Source organism: Triturus cristatus, chromosome 4_1 (genome assembly GCF_964204655.1).
Source record: "Triturus cristatus chromosome 4_1, aTriCri1.1, whole genome shotgun sequence".
Lineage (NCBI taxonomy): Eukaryota > Metazoa > Chordata > Amphibia > Caudata > Salamandridae > Triturus > Triturus cristatus.
The window spans coordinates 292,886,123-292,908,703 of NC_140585.1; the positions used below are offsets into that span (position 1 = coordinate 292,886,123).

At 42.7% G+C, this 22,581-nt stretch overlaps 2 protein-coding genes across 6 annotated transcripts in view; one reads left to right on the forward strand and one right to left on the reverse strand.

The window, feature by feature from the left end:
• Positions 1 to 21,238, forward strand: part of USP18 (ubiquitin specific peptidase 18) — a 183,354-nt gene extending 162,116 nt beyond the window's left edge. For all 4 annotated transcript variants that reach the window (XM_085652111.1, XM_085652114.1, XM_085652113.1 and 1 more), the window contains 2 exons: positions 12,087 to 12,136; positions 12,320 to 21,238. In XM_085652111.1, the coding sequence (XP_085508237.1) occupies positions 12,087 to 12,136; positions 12,320 to 12,368 (99 nt within the window). In that variant the 3' untranslated portion in view covers positions 12,369 to 21,238. The remainder of the gene's footprint in view (positions 1 to 12,086; positions 12,137 to 12,319) is intronic.
• Positions 1 to 22,581, reverse strand: part of LOC146854315 (uncharacterized) — a 186,194-nt gene that overhangs the window by 11,342 nt on the left and 152,271 nt on the right. The window lies entirely within an intron of this gene.

The window sequence follows — 22,581 nt, forward strand, 5'->3', positions numbered from 1 at the left end:
AAGATCAAAATGTTTGTTTTTCCAAAAATCACTGCCATTTGGGTTTCCTTCCTGAGTATTTAAAATTCTCTGGAGGCCTACTACAGTTTGATTTAAAAGCCATCTGCGTATTGTAGGGGAGCCACTCCCTGGCAGCCTATAGTTGGCAGGTGCGACTCGGCGTGATTTAAAAAAAATACTAAAATCTGAGATACATAGGTTAAAAAGCATGGTGGGAGCATGCATCCTTGTTTGAGCCCTCTTTCCATCAGTACTTTTGGTGAGGGCACATGGTTCTCGTCCATGCTTTATTTGCAGCATGGTGTTAGTATACAAAAGTTGAAGAGTGTGGAGCAAGTTGGCCGGCATATTTCAGGAGACCAGGTTCTTCCATAGCAAATTCCTGTTGACGCGATAATATGTTTTGATAAAGTCAACAAAACAGGTATAGAGTAATTGTTTTTTAAATTTACTTATCTATTATCATCACTAAACTGACTAACTTATTAGTTGTGTTTCACTTCGTTTTAAATCCTGCTTGATTGAATGGAACTAGTTTTTCCTTAGATGCCTAATCTTCCCGGTCTGAAAACAGTAAGCCTGCCAAGTACTTGGATTCTGCATCCAACAATGCTATCAGACAGTAGCTGTCTAGGCTTGAATATGCTCTTTTTTCATATATAGGATGTAATACCAACCCTCTCCATGAGCCCAATATAATATCTGCCGCCAAGCAATGACTAAATAACTTATAAAAATATTCTGACCAATACTCCAAATTTTGTTTTAAATAGTAGCAGATGAGCCAGTCGGGCCACGAGCTCCTTATACCCTGCCTTTTCTAAATCCCTTTTTTATTTCTTTATAGAGGTATACCAATGGGCAGAATGAGGCGGCTTCAAATTTCCCTGGCAATTCAGAGCATTAAGAGCTCTTTGTGTGATATAGCTGTTAAATAGGAGATATCCATTTTCTTTGGTCAACATTATTGCCTATTACCTGTTTCTGGCCTCTTTCCAAATGATTAATGAGGTGCCAGAAGTCCTTTTAGTTCTTGCCTTTGCAGGCTTGGAAAAGTTCCAGCCAGTTCTGATCTTCCATGCTTCATCTGGTATCCCCCGGTGTGTTTGTATAAACTTTTGTTAGCGCTTTTACCTTCTTGGTGTGTTTTGTGAGGTCCTCCAGATTTTTTAAATTTCTTAATAAAAAATGTTTTCTCTGAGATCTTCTATCTATCATGGTCTTCTATCATTATTAGAGGGCCAAACAGGGCCTCTGAGATGGTCTTTTAGGGCCAGATGTAGCAATATCGGATTTAGCGATTCCATAATAGCGAATTTTACTGATTCGCTATTATGAAATCGCAAAATGCAATGTACGTAGGTTTCGCAATAATAATTGCGATTCCTACATATTCCTTATTTGCAACTCTCAAATTGCGAGTCGCAAATAAGGAATGGCTTCCCATTCATTCCTATGGATCTAGAGGCCCATAGGAATGAATGGGAATTGAATGCGCAATTTGCAAGTACCCAATGGACACCCTGCTGCACTCCTGGAATATGCATGTGTACATGTATGTACGCCACATGGCACTTTGAAAAATGGAAAAAAGTGCATTTTTCATGGAATTCGCATATTACCACCAACTTGAAGTTAGTGGTAAATTTCGATTCCTTAAATGCAGGTCGTAATTTTTTTTTGCTTCTTGCATTTTACTTAAGGTATCACAAATTGTGAGTCCCTAAATGCATTCGCAAAATAGGGAATCGCAATTTTTGCGATTCCCAACTTTGCGAATGCCTTTTGGGATGATACATCCGAAAAGGCCTCTTCCTGTTCCCAAACGGACCGATTCTGCAAATCGGCCCATTTGCGAACAGGAAAAACGCTTGATACATCTGGCTCTTAGCTCCTTTTCTCCTCAGATGATTGGGCAGATTTAAGTTAAGCCACTTGTTACTATCCAGGAGATATTGCCATATTTGGAAGATAGTTCTAGCAAATTATATTCTAAAGTGCTGATAATTCTGTTCTTCATATTCGATTTTGAGTTGATGTATGTATTGATTATCGCCACCAGCCCGAGCTGTCCCTAAACTCCCAATTTTCTATTTTCCTTCTCAGCATGTTTGGTGTTCTGATCCCCAGCTTTTATTACTAGAGACATATATCGACAGTCCTCCCTTCAGATTACCTTTGTTCGCATAAAATGCTGGGTGAAGAATTCTACAAAGCCCCTTCTTGGGAATTGTTCCTTGTAAGAATTTGGGTTATTGGTTTAGGGTGGTGTTAACCCTGCTCAAGCAAAAAGCACAATCCTTCTCCGGGTAAACCACAAAACTCACTATATTAACCTGTGCTTAACCCTCTAGTAGCTTGGCATGAAAGCAGTCAGGCTTAACTAAGAGGCCCTATGTTAAGTATGCAGCATGCAAACAGTAATAAAGTTAAAACACAACACAAGAAAGATCCCACATCAATTTGGAAAATAGAGTACACTTTAATAAATAATTTGAGGCTTAAATGACAAAACTCTATTCACTAGAACCAGACATGTGCAATTTCAAATTTTCAGGAAAGTATAGCAGCTAAAAGCACAAAGAACCACTCACTGTCATCTGGTTGTGCTAGACAGAAGTCACATGGTCAGGCTGACTGTGATGGAGTGCGAGCCGGATACAGGGACTAGGTAAGTCCCGTCGAAAAGGTTACCTTCTAAAGTACAGAACTGAGAGTTCCCTTCGAAGTGGAGGAGGCACGAGGAGCAGGGAGAGCTTTGCAGATGGTCGTCGCTGTAACACGAAGAGTAGGCCTGGCGTCGCAAATGGTTGTTGCTGTAGTGTGGAGATCAGGTTGGGCATCGCAGATGTCATGGCTAGAGCTTTGTGTTGGCGGTCACTGCTGGCTGTCATTGTATTGTATTGTATTGTATAAAATATTTGTATAGCGCAACTATCACCCCACGGGTATCCTGGCGCTTAGAGACCCTGGTGACATAGAGCAGAACAGAACGGTCAGGTCACTGACCAGGAGTGTAGCTAACAGTTTCTGGCAAATAACCAGGTCTTAAGGTTCCTCCTAAACATCAGCAACGAGTCAGCATGTCTAAGACTTATGGGAATTTCATTCCAAAGGCAAGCTGCTGCCGTGCCAAAAGCTCTGCCTCCCAGCTTTGTCAATTTCACTCTGGCAACGGACGCCAGGCCTTGGCTGGTGGACCAGAGAAGTCTTTTGGGCGCGTACCAGGTAAACCGCTCTTGAAGAGAAAGCGGTCCTGTGTCGTGTAAGGCTCTGTAGACAAGGCATAAAGATTTAAAACTGACTCTGTCCTTGATAGGCAGCCAGTGTAAGTCCCTCAGTGCCAACGTCGCAGAGGAACTGCGATGTCTCTTGAGGGCCAGTTTGGCTGCCTTAGACTGGACTCTTTGCAGCCCCTGCAAAATGTATTTAGGTGCGCCCAAATACAGGGAGTTACAAAAGTCCAGTCTGCTCATAATGATGCTGCGGACCACTAGTGGTCTCACTTCGCTTGACAGTAGAGGGAGGATTTGGCGGTGGGCTCTCAATAGTGCAAAACATATACCGATTGTTTTATTTGCCTGGGTTCTCATTTGAAGGTCTTCATCCACCATGACCCCCAGGTTACGGACCGTCCTGGCTGCCACTAAGGGATCATCCTCTGGTCGAAGCCTAAATTCGTCCGTTAACTGTCTGGACATTTGAGCTGCACCACAGAACAGCAGCTCTGTTTTCCCAGCATTAAGTTGAAGGGAATTAGCCCGTAGCCAATCTGAAATCTGCCCCATGCACGCCTGGAAGGAGCTCATGGAAAATGCATGCTTTCCTTCAAAGGAAAGTAGCAGACCTCGTATTGCCGATCGTTGCTGGCAGTTAGATATCAGAGCAAATGGGCCCTTTCGCAGTTCTGAAAAGCCCAAATCTTCAGGATTTCCCCTTTTCTTTTTATGGGAGGGAACTCTGATGCCAGCCAATGGTCCAGGACCTGTGGTGCATCGCTTAGGGATCAGAGACTCACTCTAGCAGAGGCAGCAGTGCTCAGGAAGGTTCAGTTGCAGCAGGTAAGATGGACAGTTGCAGAGATTGTTCTGGAACGTGTTGTGTCCATGTAGCTCTGAATAGGAGGTCAGCCAATGTACTCTTGGGGCCACTGTGGCAGTCCTGCATTCAATGAGATGGTCCTCTCACCTTCAAGCTGCAAGGCAAGCCCCAAGCAGCAGGGCAATCCTCTGGAGTAAAAGGCAGGTCTCAAGCAGTAGAGCAGTCCTGTGGTAGCAGCAGGGCAGTCCTCTTAGAAACAAGGCATGCCTCAAACAGAACTTTGGGAAACATGGCAGTCCTGAAGTCTTCCATGGGTGAAGGAATGTACTTAAGAGTGGCCCTGGAGGTCCAATATTTATACCTGCTTCCACCCTTTAGTGGGGGGAAACCTTTAGACCATACCCATATCTGGTTCTGGAAATTTCTTTCCTTACCTGCCCAGGCTCCAAAGTGGTCTAGTGTGACAATGGACTAGTTTCAAGTTCTTTGTGAGTGTGCTGGAGGGAGCCCCATTGAAATGTAAGTGGGGCTAGAAAATGCACCGCACCTCCCATCCTGGCAAGTTGACCCATCCTGCTAACACCTAGCCTCCCTTTGTCTGTCTGGGAGGAATACACAAGGGTCAATTGTCAACTACAACCAGAACACAGGTTGCAGGCATCAAATGGTTAGGACAAGAAAATGCTAACTATCTAAAAGTGTTAAAATGTACTTTACCATTAAAGAGAGTTTTAAAGTACAATTCCTTTGAGTGCAAACATGACATTCTTACCTGCTCCCAATGAAAAGTTATCACTTATTAAATGCAATAAGGTAACCCAATGTTTTTCAATGTCAGAGATAGACCTTACAGTAGTGAAAAACAAATGTAGTAGTTTTTCACTACTAGGACATATAAAACTTAGAAATGCAAGTCCACCTTTTTAAATACAATGCACCCTCCCCTATGGGTAACTTGTATGTATTAAAATGGAAGGTTTAGGCCGGGCTAAAGGTTTATTTTGCCAGGTCAAAATAGCAGTTTAATACTACACTATACATTACAGTGGCAGGCCTGAGGTATGTTTTAAAGGGCTACCTAAGTGGGTTTCACAATCAGCGCTACAGGCCCCATAGTAGCATTTAATTTACATACCCTGGGTACATGTAGTACCATTTCATTAGGGACTTATATGTAAATTAAATGAGCCAATTGGGTGTGTGCCAATTTTACCATGTTTAAGGAGTGAGCACTTTAGCACTGGTCAGCAGGGGTAAAGTGCACAGAGTCCTAAAGCCAACAAAAACTCATTTCAGCAAACAGTTTGGGGGAAGACCACAACAAGTCTGTCAGGTTTCCTGTATGAAATCCGCCCGCCCTAGGGTGAACGTCACCCGGATCTCAGGGGTATGATGCCAAGGTAGTTTCACCACAGCAGAAGGATTAGGTATGGATAATTGGGCCTTAGACAGAGCAAAAGGTCATCTTGGGCAGCTTGACCAAGCCCCTCGAATTTGCATATTTTAACAGAAAAGAGCTATCTTGAAGAGATTTTAGTTTGAAATCCTTCTTGTTCTTTCAGGTTAGTCATTTTAGGCTCTGTTCCCTTACTCTGCATGTCAGTGTGCCATTTTGTCAATTTGACTTCCTCAAACATTGCAGATAGTATACTGGGAGAGCAGTTAACTTCTCCAATGCTGCTGGTTCACATGAGCATTCGTGTTTGGTGAGTCACACCTCATTCGCACCAGCCAAAAGTTCCTTAATAGTTGTGTAACGCTGTTCAAAACAAGAGTCAATAGTTGCTATATACTGGGTTAAGGTCTCCAATAATGAAATCAGAATATCAAATTTATGTGATTTTGTTACTCTGTTGAGGAGAGTGATCCGCAACATTATGTGTCGCTAAGTGATGCCAGTGTTCAGTTTCGCTGTCATTCTTTCCTGGCGTGGTCAGATATGCTTCAAGTAGTGGTTCGCTCTCAGAGCCTTGTCGCGACTGAGGTGTGCGGAGGATGGAAGCTCCAATTTGAGAGAGAGGAGTTGGTGATTTTATCACTGTATCCGTATTCCAGCAAGCACGAGAGCTAGAGCTGAGGCTGTTTGCGGACTGGTTTATCGCTTCAATGAATCGTTGAGGGTCTGCCATCAATCCTCTTTTATATATGGCAGTCCACGCCCTGGTGTGGATTGTAATACTCAGATTGCAATTTGCCTAATTAAATTTTTTTGTGCAAGCCTTGTGTAGTGCATATAACATGTCATAGACAGGTTGCCCAAAACACGCCTACATACATGCCAATAGACCCGATTCAGGCGGCTCCGGATTCTTTGACCCAAAAGTGGCTTTATTCGGCTGTCTCACACCTGAAATTATCTCTGTTTTAATAGAAGTCAATAGGAGAAATACTTTCCCGCGATTATGTTTTTTAAAATCCCACACTTTGCTGTTCTAACATGTTGGCATGTATGTGCTTAGTTGTTAATTGCTCGTTTTGATTCGAGAAGCTAATCACTCATGTAGAGCAGTGCTCCATAACAAAACGGGCTCTGTTTTTATCTCCCAGCAACTTTCTCAGGATTAGCGTTAGTGATTACGGTTTCCTGTGCAGTTCAAGTACAGGTGGTATTTCTGTAGTCCTCCTGCCGGCAGCCGTAGAGGGGACACCAGCCGGCTAGGCCCAGCCACCAACAAACACTATTACCATGCCTCTGCCACTGCCCTGCTTCCACGGGAGCTCAGTCACCTCCCCCAGAAAATCCACCAGTCAATAGGACTTACTGACAGGGGTCCAGACGTAAAAACCACTCATCGTCTGGAGGTTGTGGCTCATTTTGCCAAGGAGTCCATGGAGAGGCCTGAGGAAAGACACATGGACACAGGGGTGTAGTCCTAGGCCCAGGCTCAGCGACGACATGCACATCCAGGAGCGTAGCTCCAAGGGGGGTGTATACGGTGTAACACCCCCTAATAAATGTCTTATCTAATAAATAGTTGGGTACTGGAGCTCTCAGTTGGGTATGGAAAGGTGTCTGTCGGATTTCATCTGGTATTTTTAAATATTCAGACAAAATCACAGTTCTTTAAATATTGTTAATTTGCAAAATACTGTTTTTTAAGTACCCTTCACAATCCACAGTCTTTTCCCTTTGCACTGGCCCTTAAGCCCCCCTCATGCACAAGCGCACACCCCCTCAGTCTTACTGACCAAGCTATGCCCCTGCGCGCACCCCAGCTGTTTCTGCAAATGGTCACTGGACGAGGGAGCGGCTTTGGATTCACCGGCTGGCTTGCCCGTTGGCCTCAGCTTCTGTCCTGGAGAAACTGCTTCCGCCTGCATCCTCGTATGGAAGGAAAGGATGCATGTGAGTCAGCTCAGGGCAGAGGCCATTGGTGTCTGAGTGAGCTTCTAGGCCCTGAGACTATTAGACAGCACCTGTGGTAGTTATTCCCCTGAGCAGACTACTACAGACCTAGCGCAGCGCTTAAGGTAGATTCATTCAATCCGTTCCACAAAATACAAAGTGTGAGAGGCTTTATTTCTCCCTCTCCCCATTCATGATTTAGGGCACCACAGGAATACCCATAGTAACCCTGGTGGACTTGCTCTAGCATTAGTTCCACTGTTTTTCCTTATCCCTATGACAGACACATTTACTTTGCATATCTGAGGCCCAAAGGGCCAATTTACAACCCTTCCATGGGACAATTCAGCTCTAAAGGAATGGATGGGTGAACGTTAAGGAAAAGAACTTGAAATTCTAATGGGAAGACAAAAATCTTGGCTGGTGTTAAGTGCTGACGATATTTTAGAAACATTACTTTTGATGGCAAATCCAATTTGCAAAACTAGAAGGAAAACACTGAGGAAGGGGTTTGTCTTGAACTTACAATAAAAAAAAACACAACTGAGGACTTGAACTTTGATCCATCCAAGGGTTTTTTGAGATTGTGTGCCAGCTGTAGTGAATTATGTGAACAATGACAGATCTACCAATAAAGTTCTACAAGACAACAAAACTAATTCCATATCCGGGTCACAAGGTATAACAAATATTAATTAAAAAATTCTGGCAGAAATCACTAATACACTAGAACCAAAGGAAGGAAAAATAAATCATTGCTTCACAGTATTGACAGAGGAATATTTCACATGCAGTAAAAATGTATAGTTTGCCCAATGTCTGAATCTGCTGTTTTCTATACCCTCGCCCAATACAATGTTCCTTTACCAAGGCCCCGATACATCTGGACCACACTATTCATAGGCATAAAGAAAAAAGGCTAGCGGTATCCCTCTAGGACAGCACTGGATTTATGATTAACCCATCATATCTGTTGGTGATATTTTCAATTCACCATGAGTGTGCAATCTTGATTAGCACCCGCCAACACAGTGCTATTCCAGCCCCTGGAGTGAAAGTGAAAAAACAGCACAAGATGCACCACTCAAAATGTCCAATATAATTTCAATCAGTCCATATCCATGAAGTTTCTTTTCAAAGCAATCGTCTTTATTTTTATTTGTCATATACACATTAAAACATCCAAAACAGCCAAAAGCAGCCGACGCGTTTCGTCCTCCTCGGGACTTCTTCAGGGTGAAAGGATTGATGTATTATTATTTGTATTTTTTTCTTTCTCTATTTCAATTGTAATGTTACAGGAAACACCAATCAGTGTCATTAAAGGGGTGTGTACCTCGGTTTCAATTTCAAAAGAGAAGGTTATCTGCTAAGTAGCTCATGCGAGTCGTATCCTTCCAACATTAGTCATATTTCGTTGCAACCTGACAGGGGTGACGTTTCTTCCTACGATAGATGCGGAATCGGGCATCTTAGAGAGCGATACTGCCGCTCGTACCGTTGGATGAAATTGAAATATGACTAATGTTGGAAGGATACGACTCGCATGAGCTACTTAGCAGATAACCTTCTCTTTTGAAATTGAAACCGAGGTACACACCCCTTTAATGACACTGATTGGTGTTTCCTGTAACATTACAATTGAAATAGAGAAAGAAAAAAATACAAATAATAATACATCAATCCTTTCGCCCTGAAGAAGTCCCGAGGTGGACGAAACGCGTCGGCTGCTTTTGGCTGTTTTAATGTGTATATGCCAATAAAAATAAAGAAGATTGCTTTGAAAAGAAACTTCATGGATATGGACTGATTGAAATTATATTGGACATTTTGAGTGGTGCATCTTGTGCTGTTTTTTCACACTATTCATAGGCTCTGTTTTCTTTCACCTGATCAGTATCCTAGAAAAAAATCTAATTTGATGGTGTAACACCAGATGAATACTGAGTGCATTCATATGGTAAATACAAAGACAGTCTATTTTCCCAAACAATGGATAGAAGCCTCTATACTTCCACTAATTAAAAAATCCAGCATGAATCTGACGATGCCGATAGCTACCGCCCAATTACTCGTCTTCCATTGCCGGCAAAGATTGTGGAGAAGGCCATGAATCAACAACTGCTACATTTTATTCAGAACCACCATCTTCTGGATCCCACCCAGTTTGGATTTAGAAGCTGCTCTGATTAAAGCAACAGATGCGATAAGGCCTGCCTTTGATCAGGTAGGGAGTGCAGCCCTTGTCTTACTGAATGTATCAGCAGCTTTTGACATGGTCAATCACGAGTTGTTGATTGACCGTCTCCATGACATCTGGATCAAGGGGGCCGCACTTGCCCTGTTGTTGTTTCTGGACCTTTTTCTTTTCCTTTGCAGGGTCCCTCAGGGGTCCTCGCTGAGCCCGACGTTATTCAACGTTTATGTATCTTCGCTGGTAATTTTGATCATTTCTTTTGGCTTTGCTTCAACATCGAATGCCGATGACGCGCAAATCATTTTTTCCCTGTCCACCAATGTTAACAACACAGGTACAAGATTCCATGATTGCATGTTAGCAGTCAGTAAATGGATGAATAATAACTGCCTGAAATTAAATTGCAGGAAGACGTAGGTCATCCTTTTGGGTAATCAGATTACTTATTGGTCCCCATCTTGTTGGCCGGAAGCATTAAACCTCACCACTCCAGCAAGGAAGGCAAAAAACTTAGGAGTTCTAATAGACAACAAACTTAATTTGGGAGATCAGGTAAATGCAGTTATCTCATCCTCCTTTAACACCCGGAGGATAATTTAAAAAAAATCTTCACTTTTATTCCCCCAGACGCACAGAAAACTGTTGTAACAGCCCTGGTGCTCTCAAAAATAGATTATTACAATGGCCATTATCTAAACATGCAGCAACAACATTTGAATAAACTTCACACCTTACAAAATGCCGATGCACGTCTGTTGTCTGGGATCCCCAAATTTCAATCTGCTTCTCGAGCCATTCATAAATTACACAGGCCTCCAATCAGAGAACGAATCAGGTTTAAAGCCTTGTCTACTGCTTACAAGGTACTGCACGATGCTGCCCATAATTATTTTAGACAGAACTTCAACTGGTTTGATCCTAACAGGAATCTGCACTCCTGCGGGCTAAGAAACTCATAGTCCCTAGATTCAAATGTGCTAACTGGGGCAGGAGAAGTTTCATGACAAGTACAGCCAGACCTTGGAACCTTCTACCCATTCACATTAAATCCATGCCAATCCTTTTATCTTTCAGGAAAGCATTGAAAACTTTGAATTTTCTGTAATTAGTAATTTTCCGATTCTGTTTAACACAGCCAACGCCAAGACACCTCCGGGTATTCGTGCGCTTTAAAAGTAGCTTTAACATAACACAACAAAACATAACATAGGATAACTAATCAGCAAATAAACAGAGACAGTGAACAACTGTTCCCACTCTTCTGTACCTTAGAGAAGAAGTTGAACAACAAAACTATGTTGCCTTAACTTTGAGGCCTGGAATATTGTCATTTGCCAGGTGAAGTATCATCAACTCCACATATGTCTGTTGGGCATTCTTCCTTATGACCACGCATTTTTTTAAATCTTTTAAAAATAGCAATTGATTCCTCAGAATCATATAGTCCTCATGCAGGTAGAAGATGGGTTCAGACAGTGCACCTCACTAGCTATGCGCAGACAGATGACATAGAAGCTCCATGACACAGATGATCTTGCTTCTCCAGAACAGCTGAGCTTTGGGATCTCATGGCACTTTGGTGTCATTGGCTAATTGAGACTTTCCAGCTGCTAACCCTCATGCTGATCTGCTTGGAATCAAATCTCTCCAGCAAGCTGACACTCATCAGGCTTCACTCAAGAGATTCTTATATTTCCAAGTCCAAGACTTCCTTGTTTCAGTCCTGCGTCCCCGCCTTCCCATCTCTTACTGGGTGTCACTCCGACCCTCAACGGTTCTGCTTAATAGGCACACTAGTTCTTTAGGGACAAAAAAGTTATTCTTTGCAGCAAAGAGGAGTCTTGTCTCCAGGGTGAGAATGATGACAAGGGTAAGAATACCCCCTGGGGGAATGGGGGAAGATCGTGGATCTGTGCTTCATGTAAAGAGAGAAAAGAAGGTTTTTACAATGACTTCACAGAGTCTGTACAACAGTAAAATCTCTTGAAAATAACTCATTCAAATATGCTATATTAGTCCAAAATATGCTATTTGTTGTCATGTCTCTTTTTGAAATGTATGCAATTGTAAAAGCGCAAGTCAATAGATAACTACTTTTCCAGCACGTGAATCATATTGTTCGCACCCCCGCTTATCACGAAAAGCGGCATTAATCTCTACAAAAAAACAATTAAACAAGCATACCCTACAAAAGATAGGACTCAAGTTGCATTGCACCTAACTAAATATGTATTCTCTACAAAAACGTGCTTAAACTAGTAGATCCTACAAAGTATGGAACTCTTTACGTTGATGGCAGATAATACCCAATCATTGTGTTCTTCTCAGATATTCCTACAATCTTGTAATTGTTCCTAACTATTTTTACTTTCACATTTTTTTAAACAGAGGAAGGTTTTATTTTGGTTTCTTTCACACAGAAACATAAATCCCCATCCACCCATATTCTTCAGGAATGCATGGTATTCTGCTAACATCTTTTCTTTTTCTATATTTTCACAGGTGTCCTGGGATGACGTCAAGTGCACCTTTGGAAATGCCAACTTCCATTGGTAAGGTCCATCCTCATCTATTTATAGATTCACTTTATGTCCTATGCTTTTTATTTCTTCCTAGATTACGTGTATTGTATCCAGAGTTTTCTTGCTTGAGAGATATACATCAAACCTAATCTTTACACGTCATTATGTTGAGTTTCTTCACTTTGGCTATCAGTCATTTGTTTTGCCTTCCAGGGGTGAAACGGCTTACCTACTTGTCTATCAGAGGACCGAGTCTCACTGAGAGCGTCAACGCTGGTAAAGCGCCAATGAAGATGCAACACAAATGTACCTGGATAGCTTCATGAAGGAGCTAGTTTCTGTTTATACCATCCTGAATTCCTACCTGGAGATCCGCTTGGGTGCAGAACAACAGATATTACATGTCTCAAACAACATTTCATGTTCAAGAAGATGCTTTGTGCTACTCCAACAACCATAGAGAAATGCTTCGGTGACCCTTGGTCGCATCTGGATGCCCTCCTTGATATAGTTTTCTGCTTTACACACCTTGTGGATCTTGTAAACAATAGTACCAGCTGAACATGAGGAAGATCCACCTTCCTAAAGAATTCCTCAGAGACTTGGAGTGCAGGAATCTTTACCTCCAAGACAATGTGACATATAGGATGGGGATTTCCTGCAATAGTGCCTCCTTACGTATCTATGCAGTCATCTTCCTCTGATTTTAATCTAAAGCATACGAATGTGCAACAATCTTCAGAGATTCTCTACAAGGCTCTGTGTGAGAAACATTATCATTAAGGCCTCCTGGACCTGAAGAAGTGGTGCTTTTCCCTCTATGCCCTCTAAAAGGGCTTGTGCAATTATGCCAAGATTTCCAAAGTTCTGTTTTTGTGTAGTTGGGTTTGGAATCGAGCTGCTGCATACAAAGTGTGTGGCAGCATACGCGTCTATGCCACTTCCAAAAACTCAATGTGTACAGCAGCAAATTAGTAATGATGATAATAATCAGCTTGAGCCACAATTGCTGGGCTGTATTTTCGTACACAGTCAAAGACAGCCGACCCTAAGTGGCAATAATAGGATGCAGTAATCGAATCGTTTTTCTCAGTCGAAATATCCTATTTGAAGGAAGGCTGCTTAATTGTTTCAAAATATGATCCCAACAATATCAAAGCTGGGTTAATTGTTTTTGGGCAAAACCCATTCCAGTAATTTTCCCAATATTGGCAAAATTCCAATAAGTACATACCCAATTACCAAAGAATGAGTAGAGTAAAATGCGTATTCGCAGTTTTATGTTTCACAGGTGTAATAAATTGCACTTGTGGGAAAAATATGACTCTGCGAGTATGGTAGACAGGTAAAGAGCAGAATCAAATTATTCAATTTGCGTATGACAAATAGAAGGCCCCCCAAGAGTGGTCAAAGACAGAAAGTTGCAGTTATGAAGAGACCCATAAAGGAAGCCACGCCCATAGTGAATTTGTCCATTCACAAATGTAAAGCACCTGGTTTACTCTAATTATTCCTAGTTCACAACTGACATTGATCCAAGCAGGTACACCGAAAAAACTTCCTGCAAAGATAACTCAAATTACGTCCTTAGAGTCTTTTTAGAAGAGATATGCATTCATATGGTAGCTTGTTAAAGAGCAAAGTAAGCCATGTGTGTTCTCAAAATGTGAATTTCCTAATACACAAATATTTATTTATGTGTATTTTCTGTTATGTATATAGAAATACTATGAATTAGCAAAAACTGATATTTTCTTTTCAGGTCCATATGAAAATTTGTGGAAGGTACATGTGGGACATTTTCTACTGACTTATGCATCAGGCCTTTTATGCTATACATACTATTTGGATGCTTGGGAAGAACCTCTTTTTAACCCCTTCGACGCTCATGACGGAACGGTTCCGTCATGAGCGTCGGTTGCGCTGTGCTCATGACGGAACCGTTCCGTCATGACCACGCCCGCGCAAGCAACGGTCAGCACCGCGGGGGAATCCGCCCCGCATGGAAGGGGTTAAAGAAGGTCTCGCCTAAGCAAAGTATTGGCCTTGTGAATGTGTTTAGACATGTTCAAACATGGACGAGGTGGTGGGCAGGACGCGGTAGGAGGAGAATCACATGAGGGAGTCACACTCTGGTAGAATGCTTAAACACAAATAAAAATGTAGCACCTAAAATAAAGTAGCAGTGGAATGACACAATGCGTCCCTGCTCCAGGGAAGTGACAAACACATGAAGAGGAAGGAACCCGACAGCAGCTGACCAATAAGTAGTAAACTATTTGGTAAGCAATGGGCGGTCTTCAAGCTCACGGTTAGAAAAGTAAAGGGCTTGAAGAGACAGTGCATCCGCTGTATAGGCAAGACCTAAAACGCTGCACCCTGATAATGAGAGTTAGAAACAGCATGGGTTCTTAGTTTTGCTGCCCTAATCCTAGGTCAGTTTTTTTACCTTCTTGTTGGATCTACATCTATTATTTACTTACTAAAGTTTTCCATACATTCTATTTAGTGCAAGGGTTATGATGTGATTTTATTCCAGAATGTTTTAGGTTAACAATTTAGTGAGTGAAGTAAATTTCGGTATGTGTTTGAATCGATAAAAACATTTGGTTACGTGCAATTTTATAAATATGTGTCTTGTGTTGCCCTTCTGTATTCTTGCCCCATCGTGTGGCCTCCATGACCATAGTCACATACAACAATCCCCGACATGATGAACCCCAATTCTAGAAATTCCTGCGAGTTTAGTGCATGGATTTCTTTTAAACCACAATTCGTAGTCTAAAAATTATCATGTGCAAACTGTAAAATAACCTGGCCAAATGCAAGTTAATCTGGAAAAATATCTAAAAATCAAGATTCATACATTTTTTGTCCTTAAACCGACCAAACTTTAGTTTAAATTGTACAAATGATGGACTTATCATGTAGAATCTTACATGATGCGTCTAAATTCCCAACTGTGCTTAAATCCCAATACTTCCAGCAGGTTTCATTACATTTTAAATTATTCTTTTGTTATCTGCACCAATTTAGTAAACATTGATTTAAAGAGTTTGTTAAAGATTTCAGATGGTTTTCTTTGTAAATGAATTTGTAATGATACATTTGTATGTAGGTGCTTTTTTGCAGTAAGTTAAGGTTGAATGACGCCATCATTATGTACTTTAGGAATTCACACGCGGTGAAGCATTTGGGCTTGTTAGATGGTTTACAACGCCGCATTAGTTTGGCATTGCTCGGTCGATTTGTCAAAACAGGAAACAATTGCAAAGGGGGTTAATTGTTCAGCTCGCGCCCCAAAATTATTTTACGTCACAACAGCAGAGTTGAGTTTTCAAGACACTTGTTCTTCCGTATATTAAAAAAAATAGTTGTTTTCAGGACTGGATACCCAAATCTACCTTTGCAATGTCTTCTGCAAAATTAAATCTGTTTTAGCGAATTCTGGATATAAGTCCAACCCCCGTTTGAATTCCAAAGTTTTTTTGGAGTCCTCCCCTCCCCTAAAAACAGAAGAATGAACTGGTCCAATTTTGAGCGGCGAGAATCAAATGTGCCTTGTAATATAACGTCAAAAGTACACCGTGCAGTACAGGTCTCCTAATATGACAATGCACTGGGTTGGCAGAGGCCTGCAGGTTTACAGTCAGCAACACTTCACAAAGGCCCTTCAGTTTATCAGGGGTTCTTCATGTATTTGCATATTAAGTGAACAAAGCACAGTAAGGAGAGATGCTTTCTTATTTAGCATTCAGGAAGAAAAAAAGAGGCAGATTTGAAAGTGTACCCAATTAGGTTCTTTTATGTCCGCTTATTACCTCAATTTCCCCATCTTTTTAAATTGGACAGCCCACAGTAGCAAGCACTGGCATAATCAATCGGTCTGACTTTTAATGCGTCAATGCATGTAAACAAACAACATTCACAAATGGACTGTATGAACCTCCACTTGATATTACCTATAGATGGAAAGTTGTGACACTGCAGCCCGTCTCTACAGACCTCAACCAGACATGAAGTGACCATTACATGGTGGTTGAGTCTTATGCAGCAGCAACAGCCTACCACAGTGGGGCCCCTTCTACTGCCGCTTCTTTCTTGCTCATTAATAGTTCTAATGGCACTTATTGTTATTAAAAAATACGCATAATGGGCCTTTGTAATGACCTCAAAATAAGAAAGAGAGTCCTCAGCTACGGTGTAATCACTTCCAAGAGATGAGAAGCAAATAAAAGGGCCTGGACTTCATTCAAATGGTGACACACGACCACGACAGACACTACAATTGTATCTAGCAAGCAGTCAAAATTGTGTTCATGGAAAAAGTGCATTTAGTATATCTTAGAAATTATACCGCTGTCATTTGGCAACTAAGGTACATGGCAGAGAAACAAGCACATAATTCACTTGAAAGGGATTTTAAGCATTTTTAAGTGGTACCTTTTTTCACAGTGTCCTCCCTGAAATAAATCTGCTCAAGTGTTCTCTTGGTACCTGGTCATTTATGAATGGTAACATAGGATAACGTGCAATCTTTAAATGCCATATTTAGGTTATGTTACATCTGCTTCTTCTCAGTTGCAAACAGAACTTCCTGGCCAGACTGGAGTCAGTGATCCTCACACTATTTGCTCTAGTTTTGACTGCCTTAAAAAGGGCGGTTCCGCGGGGTTACCGCTCTGCACTTAACTATTCATTTAAAAGTACAAGTGTCTCCTTAAGAGGGTCTCAGTGAGGAGGAAAAAACACAAAGGGCAGGAACGAAACTCCTCCGCAATATTGGTCATTTTTTACTGTAGTTTATCGGTAATGTAATGCCAGGGTTGAAAAGCAAGGCATTAAAACTACCCTGAATCAAGGTTGAGCGAGAGCGCCCAGCATAAGGCCTTCTAGAAATAAGAAGCCAAAGAAATCCTGCGGAAGAAAAAATACAGCAAAAATTCAGGATCAAAAAGAATTTGTTTCGGCATTGAACACAACACAAACAAGCATTGGCATAGCCAATAGGTCTCGCCTTTGGGACCTTATAAGTATTTACCCATGCAACAGTTGCATAACTAAATACTTATAAGGTCCCAAAAGCGAGACCTATTGGCTATGCAAAGCGGCCATACGGCAGCGAAAGTGAAAGTGATCGCGATCAAGATCAAACATCAAAGCGGCCGTGCGGCTGCAAAAGTGAAAGTAATTGAGGTAAAGCGTGGCGCGCGCGCCCGCGCACATGCACTGTAGCGCTAGGCTGGCCTGGTAGCACTTTTTGGAGCCCTCTCAATAAGTCTCCCCAGAGCAGCGCATGCGCTGGGTCAGGCGAGACCTAAAAAGGGTGAATGCCTCACGATGCAACCTTCTCTGAAAAAAGGGTTTCTCACATATGCTCCAAGCAGTAAAATCACAGGAAAAAGGTCTCCAGGTCTGTTGGAGCGTGAGGGTTAACTAGCAGATAGATGTTTTGAATCAAACCCCGCCTCCCAGCAGAGTTTGTCCTTGAAGCACTGCAAGGCACACTAGTGCAAACTCCAGGGGGAATGAGGAAACTGAACAAGGGAAGGAAGGGAAGGCACATTTCATCAGTGACTGGTACAAAGTAATGTGAAGTCTTGGTTCCAGTCAGGCCTTTACTCTATCTAATCTAGTAACTCGTGCTCTGTGGAGCGGATGAATAGACCTCTGTAATGTATCAAACACAAAGAGTCAATATTAGTAATAGTCAAACAAAGGACCTGCGTGTGCTAAGGTCTAACTGGGACAAACCTCATGGAGTGTCAACAGCAAGAGAAATAGAAACAGAAGGGAAGTGGGAAACACAAAGGAAAAAAGAACGAACATAAGAATAAAAGCAAAGGAATGTAAAGCCAGAGAATGAAGTAGAGTGAGTCACGGCAGGCACAACAACCCGAACAGAATGTTGCCAGACAGCATGGTTAACATTTCCAGCCTCTTTACACTGCTATTGCCTAGCATTACATAGAACTGTGTGACCTAAAACTGCCAGATGACCTAGAAATACCACTTATTTGAACATGCTCGTTTTCCTCCCAAACTTCACTGGTCTCTTCTCCAAACTCGCCAAGCCCAGGGACCCAATTGCTTTCTATGGCTTCCCTTTGAGTTATGTGTTGGTGTCTTGAGCCCTGCTCCAATCACTTTCTATGGGTTCCCTTTTGCGTTATGTGTTGGTGTCTTGAGCCCTTCTCCAATCACTTTCTATGGGTTCCCTTTGCGTTATGTGTTGGTGTCTTGTCATGAGCCCTGCTCCAATCACTTTCTATGGGTTCCCTTTGCGTTATGTGTTGGTGTCTTGTCTTGAGCCCTGCTCCAATCGCTTTCTATGGGTTTCCTTTGCGTTATGTGTTGGTGTCTTGTCTTGAGCCCTGCTCCAATCACTTTCTATGGGTTCCCTTTGCGTTATGTGTTGGTGTCTTGTCTTGAGCACTGCTCCAATCGCTTTCTATGGGTTCCCTTTGCGTTATGTGTTGGTGTCTTGTCTTGAGCCCTACTCCAATCGCTTTCTATGGGTTCCCTTTGCGTTATGTGTTCGTGTCTTGTCTTGAGCCCTGCTCCAATCACTTTCTATGGGTTCCCTTTGCGTTATGTGTTGGTGTCTTGTCTTGAGCCCTGCTCCAATCACTTTCTATGGGTTCCCTTTTGCGTTATGTGTTGGTGTCTTGAGCCCTGCTCCAATCACTTTCTATGGGTTCCCTTTGCGTTATGTGTTGGTGTCTTGTCATGAGCCCTGCTCCAATCACTTTCTATGGGTTCCCTTTTGCGTTATGTGTTGGTGTCTTGAGCCCTGCTCCAATCACTTTCTATGGGTTCCCTTTGCGTTATGTGTTGGTGTCTTGTCATGAGCCCTGCTCCAATCACTTTCTATGGGTTCCCTTTGCGTTATGTGTTGGTGTCTTGTCTTGAGCCCTGCTCCAATCGCTTTCTATGGGTTTCCTTTGCGTTATGTGTTGGTGTCTTGTCTTGAGCCCTGCTCCAATCACTTTCTATGGGTTCCCTTTGCGTTATGTGTTGGTGTCTTGTCTTGAGCCCTGCTCCAATCGCTTTCTATGGGTTCCCTTTGCGTTATGTGTTGGTGTCTTGTCTTGAGCCCTACTCCAATCGCTTTCTATGGGTTCCCTTTGCGTTATGTGTTCGTGTCTTGTCTTGAGCCCTGCTCCAATCACTTTCTATGGGTTCCCTTTGCGTTATGTGTTGGTGTCTTGTCTTGAGCCCTGCTCCAATCGCTTTCTATGGGTTCCCTTTGCGTTATGTGTTGGTGTCTTGTCTTGAGCCCTGCTCCAATCGCTTTCTATGGGTTCCCTTTGCGTTATGTGTTGGTGTCTTGAGCCCTGCTCCAATCACTTTCTATGGGTTCCCTTTGCGTTATGTGTTGGTGTCTTGAGCCCTGCTCCAATTGCTTTCTATGGGTTCCCTTTGCGTTATGTGTTGGTGTCTTGAGCCCTACTCCAATCACTTTCTATGGGTTCCCTTTGCGTTATGTGTTGGTGTCTTGTCTTGAGCCCTGCTCCAATCACTTTCTATGGGTTCCCTTTGCGTTATGTGTTGGTGTCTTGTCTTGAGCCCTACTCCAATCGCTTTCTATGGGTTCCCTTTGCGTTATGTGTTCGTGTCTTGTCTTGAGCCCTGCTCCAATCACTTTCTATGGGTTCCCTTTGCGTTATGTGTTGGTGTCTTGTCTTGAGCCCTGCTCCAATCGCTTTCTATGGGTTCCCTTTGCGTTATGTGTTGGTGTCTTGTCTTGAGCCCTGCTCCAATCACTTTCTATGGGTTCCCTTTGCGTCATGTGTTGGTGTCTTGTCTTGAGCCCTGCTTCTAGGCTTCCGATGATCAGATGCTTGTATGCGTCTCTTGGTCTTTCTCTGCTCATGATGCCCTTTTTCTAACTCGTTGAGTACTGACAAAAAGTTAAAACCATCTTGGAACGAGAACTTCAGAGAGGGTCTACAGGAGAGGCAGCCATCTTAAATAGGCATAGATACAAAGCTAGTCGTGCTTACTCTTCCAGAAGAACAGTGTTTCCAAGAAATTGCAGGTGAAGGAAGAACCCCATATTAGGCATCCCATGTACCTCTGCACTCTGCCCGCCACCTACCCCACCCATCACTCCATAACGTATATGCTGGCCTCTCCTCCGAGCCGCCACAACCGTGGAGACACTTGTGACAGCTGGGTGGTGTGGTGGAAAACGTACAGTGCGATGAGCACAAGAATCAAAGATGCGCTGTCGTCCTCTTGAAAGGCGAGAGGTTAAGGGGACACACTGACACCTCTCCTGCGTCTTGTTCCAAAACGTAACATACCCATACAAAATGGAACTTTCATAAAACTTCATTCATCAAACCTATCCTAAAAAATGCAATTACATTTTATTAATATAGCCTTTGCGAAGTTATAGGTGACGAAATATGTTTTTTTTATAACAAGTTTTATTAGGTTTTTGCAATAAGGAAAAGCCAATACGGCCTAAATATGTAGACAGAAAATGATAGGGTGAATACCCTTGTAATATGTTTTATGAGAATGGTCATATCAAGGAGAACAGTGACTATGTAGCACTCTTTGAATTTTTGGTAATGTATTTTAGTATGGTGTTTAGCAACTATGGGCCTTATAACTAATGAATAACAAACATATCACAGGATGTAGCAGAGTCTCTTTCATTTCAAGCGTGTTCCATTCTCTCCTATGGACCGTTTCAGAGCTGGCTTGTTTTATGTTCCCATGTTATAGCCCCTTGCTCAACAAGTCACTAGGGTAACTTCCCAACAGTGGACGTGAGGTCAAAAATGAAACTGATGTAATTTCTCATTGGACCAAGGGAAATGTAAAGTTCTACCACTGAAATTAAATTTTGTATTACCTTCAAAACACTGACATTCCAATAGATGTGAAATAATGCACATATACTTATGTATAATTTTCATACTATGGTTCTTTGGTACCATAGTTAAACCAAGTTATCCTATTTACTATTGTCTCTATGGATTACTAATGAGATTTACTTCTAAAATCCAATCTCATCATTCATTACTTTTAAGTATGTTATATTATTGCATGGAACCTTATGTAACTTTTTTCTTTCACTGTGCAACACAATAAACGCTATCACTTACTAAAAAAGCATTTCATATTGTAAATGTGTTCTATTTTACTGCATCCGGTTTCAAGGACTCTACATCAACAAAGAAAATCAGTACCACGCAGGAGCTGTTTTGATTTCCAACACAGAAAGTATGCATAACAGAACCTTTCTAAAGGACCTGCCAAGATGGTGGACGTCCTCATCTGAGCTCCTGTCGGCCCGCCTGCTAAATTCACCGTAATCCTGGTTGCTGGCACTATGTTGTGTACCCGTAGTGGGGCACAGTTGCAGGAAAGATCAGAAGAAGCTTGGATTCCAAGTACTACTTCCCTCTATTCTGTCAGAAGGCCAACGGATGCGGCATGGACGATAAGAGCGTCATGGTGGCGGCAACCTGAGAATTGGATGGAGAATTGGCTAGAGATCGGATTGCTGGTTCGAAATCACAGTGGCTGGAGACCATCAAGACTTCTCTGGCAGAGAAGCTCCAGCTGAGGCCTGGACAGGGGCATCAGAGGCTTGATGGGGCACAAGCGAGGGCACCACATTGGGTCAGGACGGCAGCACAGCACTGGCACTGGAAACCGGATATTGCTGGTGGGTAGGGGTGGAGGGCCTGCGAGGGGAGCACGCCCAGGGACTGCACTGAACTGGGACCCCTCCCCATGGACTCTGCTGCAGCGGGGCCCTACTCCGTACTGTGATAGAGCCCAATAGCTGTCAGGATCATCCAAAACCTTGGAGGATTGATGAGAGGATGCAGAGAAAAGGGCTCAGAGAAACAACATGCGCTTTGTTAGAAATTCTGAGGGGGGAGAGGGGCTGGCTCTGGTCGAAAGTCTTGGAGGAGTGGGTCCCCACCTGGAGGCCCAAGGATCACTTTTTCAGCTGGTTTGCCATATAGAGGGCTTAACTGTACACGTGTATCAAGCTGTATTTGCCAGTAACACTCTATCCTAAAGTTTTATTGTCTGTTTCTGGCAGGGCTGGCTGGGAGAATGGGAACGTTTAGGGAACAAATACTCATCTAGTTTGTAGTTTGGTTTAGTGTTTGGACGACAGGTGCCTCTGGGGTAGAAGTATGGGGTGGCAGGTATATTGGGGGCAGGGGGGTGGGTGAGGTTCTTGTTTGTTTGTCTTGAGACATATCCATTGAGTTTCAGCACAGGACCACTACTACTGCGCCACTTAATGTATGTTCCACACATCGGTGGTACACCACAGGTGCATACGTCTACCAGAGGCGCTGCACGACCTTTCAGTTATGGTCTGGAACATGAACAACCTTAGTAACCATATTAAAAGGGGGCGGTGCTCAAATTTGCACATCAACAGGCATCTGCAGTCCTTGTGCTTCAGGAAACCCATCTATTGGGCTCTAGGT